We start from the raw sequence: 7,578 nt of genomic DNA on the forward strand, positions 1-7,578 counted from the left end.
ACTGTATTTTTTGATGCGTCTGTTTATATTTAAAGATAACATAGTATTGGTTAATATAATCTATGACTGTATTTGAGTTTATATTACTATTTTTTTCCTTTTTTCCCTAATAGTTTCAGCTCTACAGATGGTTCTGCAAATATCCATGGATGTATGAGCAGTTATTGTCAAAACAGCTGCCAATGTTTGTTATAATTAGTTTAGTTCAATTTAACTCAGGGGCCACTAACCTGCATGTTTTAGAGGTTTTCCTGCTCCAACACACCTGATTTCAATGAATGGGTGATTAACAGGCCTCTGCTCAATTTGAAGAGTTAACTCTGAATCAGGTGAGTTGCTTGTTGAATTGGGTTGACTCCATGTTAATCAGTTGAACTTCATCTAATGATAATTTTCTGAATGTTTCATTAAATCTATCCAGCGGTTTATGAGATATTTTGCTAACACAACAGTTTGGCTCCAAATAAAATACTTTGATTCTGCCAACCTGAAAACACATCTCATTTTGTCGTGGCTACAGTCACAATAAATTTAGAATTTATAGCAATTTGTATCATGTGATATTTTGATAACAGACAGACTGAAACAAGAATTACGTATTAGTTTACGTAATAATGTTTAAAATGCGTAGCATAATTGTTCGAGTTTACGACTTTTACAATTTTGCTTGATAATATCCGAGCGTCTTTGAACGCAGCATTCCAACTTGTTGCCTGACGGAGTTGTGCGCCTCCTSTTCCTCCTCCTCTTCTCTGTATTTCAGCCGCACCTCTGCCGCTCAGCCCCTCACAGCTGGTTGTTTGACACACGGCACAAGCATGGCCTCTAACCGGGTGATCGTGTACGGTGGGAGAGGCGCTCTGGGCTCCAAGTGCGTCCAGTATTTCAAATCCAAAGGATGGGTGAGCGGCGGCGGCGGCTAGTTAGCCACATGCTAACAGCCTTTGGACGTCATGCTAACCGTGTTTTCTGTCTTTTTTTCAGTGGGTCGCCTGCATCGACATGGCTGCTAACGAGGAGGCAAATGAAAACGTGATTGTCAAAGTGACTGAATGTTTCACTGAGCAGGCAGGACAGGTGAGTTTCAGGTGTCGGAGCAGACAGCGGCGTGTTGTTAAACAGTTAGCACGTGACGACCGGAAACTACAAGTAATTTTTAGCAACAGCAACTATCCTGTTTGCAACAACTTTTGTTTAAAATAAACGTTATGAATGTATGCACGTTTTWTCATGTGTGTGGGTGTTTAAAGTGCTCTATAAATAAAGATGGTATGGTATTTAGCCTAAAAAAGGAAGTTTATCCGTTTTATTACATTATTTGCATTAGCGTCCCCTTAATGCTGCGTTCATGTCGCGTTGGAAATAAAATATTTATTTAAAATGCATTTTAAAGATGTAACATGTGTTTCACCTGCCTTTTATTCTTACATCTATAATTATAGAAGAGAATAGAAAACTTTTTGTGACACCAAAGGTTACAGATATTTATCTTCGACAGGGCTCCATACACACATAACATTTCAAAGAAACATTTATACAAAATATAAGTCATAAAATTAAAAAAATCAGCTCTAAAATCTCATAAGGCTTACTTTGTTTAAATTATATTAATTTCACAGTAATTCCTGAAGCATAACTTGTTTACAGTGTATTATGTTTGRCGTTAGAAGTGTTCACTGTCAGCTCTGTCATCTCTTGTTTTCTGCAWATTTCACTATAAAAACATTAATTTTAAAAACACACCACTGTATTTAAACCTCTGCCTGCTGTGATGACTTTTCCCAGACATCCTCCTCCTTTTGTTTGTTGTCGTAAAGTGGTAGTTTCAGCTGTTGTGTGAGCTGAAACGTTGACATTTAAATGKCATTCAGCTGGTGCGCAAGCCCCGCAGCTTTTCTGAAAAGCCTCGTTGGTTGTTGTGTGTCTGTCGTACGCAGGTGACGACAGATGTGGCCCACTTGCTGGGGGAGCAGAAGGTGGACGCCATCTTGTGTGTAGCAGGCGGCTGGGCCGGAGGAAACTGTAGTTCCAAAGGTCGGAGTTCAAACTTTTTTTTTTTTTTATTTGTTTAAACATTAATCATCAGTCAAACTTTTGGTACTTGTTACAAAATGTGAAATCGAGCAAAAACGTTATCCTGAACTTTATCAAATGGAGCCGCTTCAAAGAGTTTTTCTGAGATATTGACTTGTGTGGTTGACCTACGTTTGGCCGTGCAGGTAAACAAGTTTGAATCAGACAAGTAGAATCCCAGATGACCTGCGTATTGAAAATCATCAACCTAAAAATAACCGTTCTCCATCATCTCCTTCAGACTTCTACAAAAACACGGACCTGATGTGGAAACAAAGCKTGTGGACGTCCACCATCTCCAGCCACCTGGCCGCTCGCCACCTCAAATCTGGAGGTCTGTTGACTTTGGCTGGAGCTAAAGCTGCCCTTTCAGGCACTGGAGGTGAGGGCCGCCTTTTTTTTTAAATCCTGTTTGCGGCTTTCGTGTTACCTGAGGATCTGATCTTTGTTTGTGCAACACGTCAGAGACGAGGACCGCGACCGGCTGGCGGTTCCACCGATCAGTTAGAGGAGAAACATATTGATGAGATATAGCAAAACAAAGAGGGAGGGAAAATAAGAAGTATTGATGAGCCTACAGCTCTGGCAGTTTTACAGAAAMTGAGCTCAAATTTGCTGTGGTAGCTGGTGAGAGTGAGAACTAAAGGATCTGAAAGTTGATCAAAACAAATATGAATCTGTGCCTTCTCAGCAGAAGATTGTCGTCGTTTGAAATTCTGGCGATATAAGAAATGGGTAACGTGAATTCCTTCCAAAAAAACAAACAAACAAACAAGTTTTTCATTACCTCAGCCAAGGGTGAGGTAATGTTTTCGGTCGCGTATGTCTGTCTGTCTGTGGACTAGGGTTGAGCAATATTGGCAAAAAAATTAATCACGATTAATGTGTTGTATTTAGCCGATAACGATTAATTTGAAGGTTAATCCCCCAGAGTCTCAGGACACCCTTGTATCCTAGTCACATGACCAATTTATAGGGAGAAAATTGGCTCTTCGTAAAAATCTGTTCCAAATTGTGTCAAAATTACAGACTTCAGGCTATACATCAAACTTTAAATTGTGTTGATAGATAAATAAATTACAGAATTTTTTTTTTTTTTAATGTTCATCATGTTTGAAGGGGAGAGGAGCACCAAGTCTGCCTGGTGTCATTAATTGCATTGATCGTCAAGTGACAAAAATTAATCAATTAATGTTTTTCTGACTATTAATTGCACACGATACGATTATGCCCAACCCTACTGTGGACAACATTACTCAAAAACTTGTAGACGGATTGTCATGACATTTTCACGGGTACTGAGCCAAGGAACACACCTTTTTAAATTTTGGTGATGTTCCGGATCACGATGCGGATACAGGAATTTTTTTTTTCTTTTAACACTCTGAGATCGGCAAAGCTGTGATGCTTTCACAGGGCGTCTGTAAAAACCAGTGAGCTGGTTTGGACAGCACGGACTTCAAACTTTATAAAAGTAATGTTAAAACCACATTTAATGATGAATAATTTTTGCCATAATATGCTCATTTACAGGAAGTTTTGTGAACAGGAAGTGCGTGACTGCACCACGAAACCTATTTTTCCCATTTCCTCAAACACGACACATTTCCGAAACAACCAATCAAAACAGTTTCTCACTACTAGGCTTGTAAACAGAGAGCTGCCGGGCCTCAAAGTTTGGGGACGGGGGGAGCCAGGAAGCACTTTATAAAGAGAGTCAAACCATTACAAACTCAAACAATGGGATAAAACAGACGGTTTACATGGTGAAATGTGACTGATTAAAACTTAGGAGCTTAATCCCACACCAGTTTGATGATGAATAACGTCGGGTGACGAGTCTGACTTTTTTTTTTTTTTTCACATCGGACTCCACTGACAAGAAATCCCGTGCATACTGCTGATTAAATGTTCACTACGTCAGAACTTATTCAGCAAATGTGTTTCCATCTCTGCTTTTGCGCATTTATTACAGGATGGGGGATTGGTCTTGGTGGAGGTTTGCACTCTCTGAGTGCTTCTAGTTTCTTTTAGTAACGCTTTAAAGTTTAATGTTCTGCGTTCTTATTCTGCTTTGACAGGCTTTTAATTGGTCTCTGCTTATTTATTGTTCAGCTGCTCCTATCAGGCGTTAGTATTCGTGTACAGTAGTTTGGTTTTAAATGCGCTCAATAAATGAAACGATTCAACATAAAACTGTTTTTATTATTGCAGTTAAATTAAATGTTTAGTCCGAACAGCTGCTTCTCCAGTGCATGATTTAGTGACAAATTCCAAATTGAGATTTAAAAGGTCTCAGTTTGAACCATTTCAGCTTATACATCTTAAACCTTATTACTTTATTTTTGTCTTATTATCAGTCTTTTATTGCCAGACATCAGTCCAGCTTTTAATCCGCCCCGAGTGGCACCAGGAGATGCTTTGGTTCTGGGTCATGTGATGCTCAGGACAGCCATGTGATGAGCTGAGATTTAAATCTCTGACCACACRAATCTCTGGATCAGCAGTCGGCAGCGAGCCGAGGCTTTTTATTGGCTGCAGGCTCAGGAAGAGTGACTCAGCAGTTCTGGCTCAATTGGACACACAGCCCTGAAAAAGGCAGCTTTTTATTTGCTGTCTTTAGTTCGATTCGATTTATCCACAGATGTCGTTTTAATGTAGAAAAGTACATTTTCAGGCTTTAAATAAATCCAGCACTTTATCAGGAAACAAACATGACAAACGACGTTGGGTGAGGCAGTTTTTGTTCCGTTTTGATCAGAGTTAATGAGCTTCAGCCAATTTATTTTGTGCAAAAAAAAAAGGTATGATTATAAAGCTAATTGTATTGACTTTTACTTTTATCATAATTTATGAAAATTTTATGAATGAACAGGCTATTAAATCCTAAAGATGACTTGCAGGCTTGTAAGAAAACTGAGCAAAACAAGAGATTATAGCAGTTATCCAAGCAATAAAKGGTCATTTTAGGTTTGAATAGATGCTAAATCAGTTGATGCTGTCAGAAAACCAATTTTACTACAAGGTCAAAAACTAATTTAAAAGCCAATATGTCAGGATGAAGTTGAGAAATCATGTGAATGACCTCGTTTTGACTGGATTTGAGATTTAAAATAGAGGTCATCCCCGTAGAGTATAAGGGCAGAAGAGATCTCTCTTAGCTCTSTGAGRTTWTTTTTATAAGATGTGATTATCCTCYGAAATATGCAGCTTTATTCAGGCAGCTGCTGAATTTCCTCCATAGTTTGATTTTGAACAGAAAAGATGGAGATGAGTTTTAAAACTTGGCCGTTAACCCCCAATTTACACCGCGTCCGCTCCGGTGCGAAGCACAGAGGCGCTGCGAGAAACGTGCGCAGGAAATGCGATAAAGTCGGTGATAAATATGGAAGTCAGATAGAAACAATTCTGTGAAAGACGGAATCTGTGCAACAGTTGATTCTGAATCGCTGCTGTGTTTTTGAAACTTCAGATTTTAAAATAAAATCCATTTTTTTATGTGTGTACGCTGCATGCTGCCATCTGCTTCCCAAACAGAACAATGCATTTTGATTACATACGTGTATAAATATATCAGGGGTGGGAATCTTTTATTATCTCACAGTTTGATCTAAAATCGATTTTTCATTCAAAACCGATAATGTGAACCCATTTGTCGTGTTCCCAAAGTGCTTCATCTTCATTTTGCAAACCTTGCACACAGTGAAGCTCATGACAAATTCTGATCTATTCAATAAAAACCAAACTGAGCCCAAATCTTTGCTTTCAATGAAGTTGAATCTCTTTCCTCCAGTTTTGTAGTDTCRTCTTTGTTTTGGTGCTTTCTGCACATGCATACGTTCCTGAACCTTTTGCATGGTGACGTCAGGACCTCCCTGTAGTTACAACATGGAGGCTGACCGCCATTGGATTTGCTTTATTTATTTTATTTTTGTTTTGTTTCTAAAATTAGATTTTGGCACCTTTTAAATCGATTCTGAATCTTTGTAAATGAGAATCAGATTTTTTTTTTTTGGTGCAACCCTAAAAAAAAATCTATATTTATTAAAATGGCCACTGAAAAATTGGTCTGTTTTTACTGCGGAGGTCAGAGCAGAGCGGAGCGGACGCAGTGTAAATTGTGCGGTAAGTCTTAGCAGGAAAACTTAATTTAACGTAATGAATTCAAAGCATAATACCTGGATGTAAAGACGAAAACACACCAGAAATGCTTTGGTGTCGTGCGTCAGGTAACGCCATTAAATCATACAGGACTCATCAAGCTGAAGTAGCTGTCACCACAATCAGCTTCAGAATATAAGCCTTTCTCACCAAAAYGACCAATTTTCTCAACAACAGACCACAGGACTTTTTTTTTTTGTCTTCTATAATGACAAGATTTGTGATTGTATATTTCTATAACCTCTTCACTTTGCTCCTAAACTTATTTCAGTCCAATAATGCTGATTTTAAAATGCTGACTGAATTTAAGTGATAAACACAGATGGGCTCCGGTGGACTCACAAGGCCCAGGTCACATGTTTAAACCTTTTAGTCTGACCTGTTGGTGGTGGAGCAGATCAATGCCTGAAACTACCCCCTGACTTCCCTTCCCTCCTCCCCTTTTTGCTCTTTCCAGATTTTTCTCTTTTGGGGGAAAACAAAAGCTTAAAAGCGAAGCRGTGCAGCCGCCCCTTGTTCCCATTGGTCGGTGCTTTTGTAAGCCTGTAATAAGGTGGTTAAGGGGTAGACAGCAGATGCTCAACATTCCTCTTTAGATTTTTATTTCCAGCTGCTGAGAATAAAAAAAAATCTGTTATCCAGCCTCAGCCAGACACATTTACAGGCTCTAACTTCATGCTGTCAGGAGAAGCTTCAACACAAGTTTCTGCCCAAATCTGATCATACAGCAGAACAACRGTCCAACTTTAAACACTACATGTTGCCTTCTGTTGATGTTCACAGTGGATTGTCTTCAGCGGCACTAAATCAAAGTTTTATCGTCTGTAAATATCCAGGCATGATGGGATACGGCATGGCTAAAGCCGCCGTCCACCAGCTGTGTCAGAGTCTGGCAGCCAAAAACAGCGGGCTGCCGCAGGGGGCTGCAGCTGTCGCCATACTACCGTAAGTAGTCCCAACGAAACGACGTGAACATGCTAAATACACACACTGTGGTACACTTCACACTCTTTTATTTTCCTGCTAAACACTTTCACAGAAACACATTTACAGACAACAGATGGGAAGTGCTGATAGGAATAATTTAACCAACTATCTACCTGCCTTTCTATGTTAAATCCATAAAAGTTTACAGTAACACTTATTTCCTGTGACAAATGTAGTGTGAATTCTTAATGGCCAAAGATTTTGGCTGAATAAAAAGCTGAAACTGGCCTAAAAATAGCTTTTAAAAAAGCAGCAGAAATTAGCACAAACATTAAGAAACCAAAATTATCACATGAAGATGAATTTAGCTGGTAAAAAAAAAAACTCAGATTAGCTAAAAAGTTGCTTAAAAACACA

General features: G+C 39.0%; 1 protein-coding gene across 1 annotated transcript in view; it reads left to right on the top strand.

Moving 5' to 3' along the window:
* Positions 1-736: 736 nt before the first annotated feature.
* Positions 737-7,578, top strand: part of qdpra (quinoid dihydropteridine reductase a) — a gene marked incomplete at its 5' end in the record, with an annotated part of 14,401 nt that continues 7,559 nt past the window's right edge. Inside the window, 5 exon segments of the mRNA XM_014002002.1 lie at positions 737-902; positions 985-1,077; positions 1,938-2,034; positions 2,315-2,455; positions 7,071-7,179. Coding sequence (XP_013857456.1) covers positions 819-902; positions 985-1,077; positions 1,938-2,034; positions 2,315-2,455; positions 7,071-7,179 — 524 coding nt within the window.

The sequence above is a fragment of the Austrofundulus limnaeus genome, unplaced genomic scaffold (genome assembly GCF_001266775.1).
Source record: "Austrofundulus limnaeus strain Quisiro unplaced genomic scaffold, Austrofundulus_limnaeus-1.0 Scaffold11, whole genome shotgun sequence".
Lineage (NCBI taxonomy): Eukaryota > Metazoa > Chordata > Actinopteri > Cyprinodontiformes > Rivulidae > Austrofundulus > Austrofundulus limnaeus.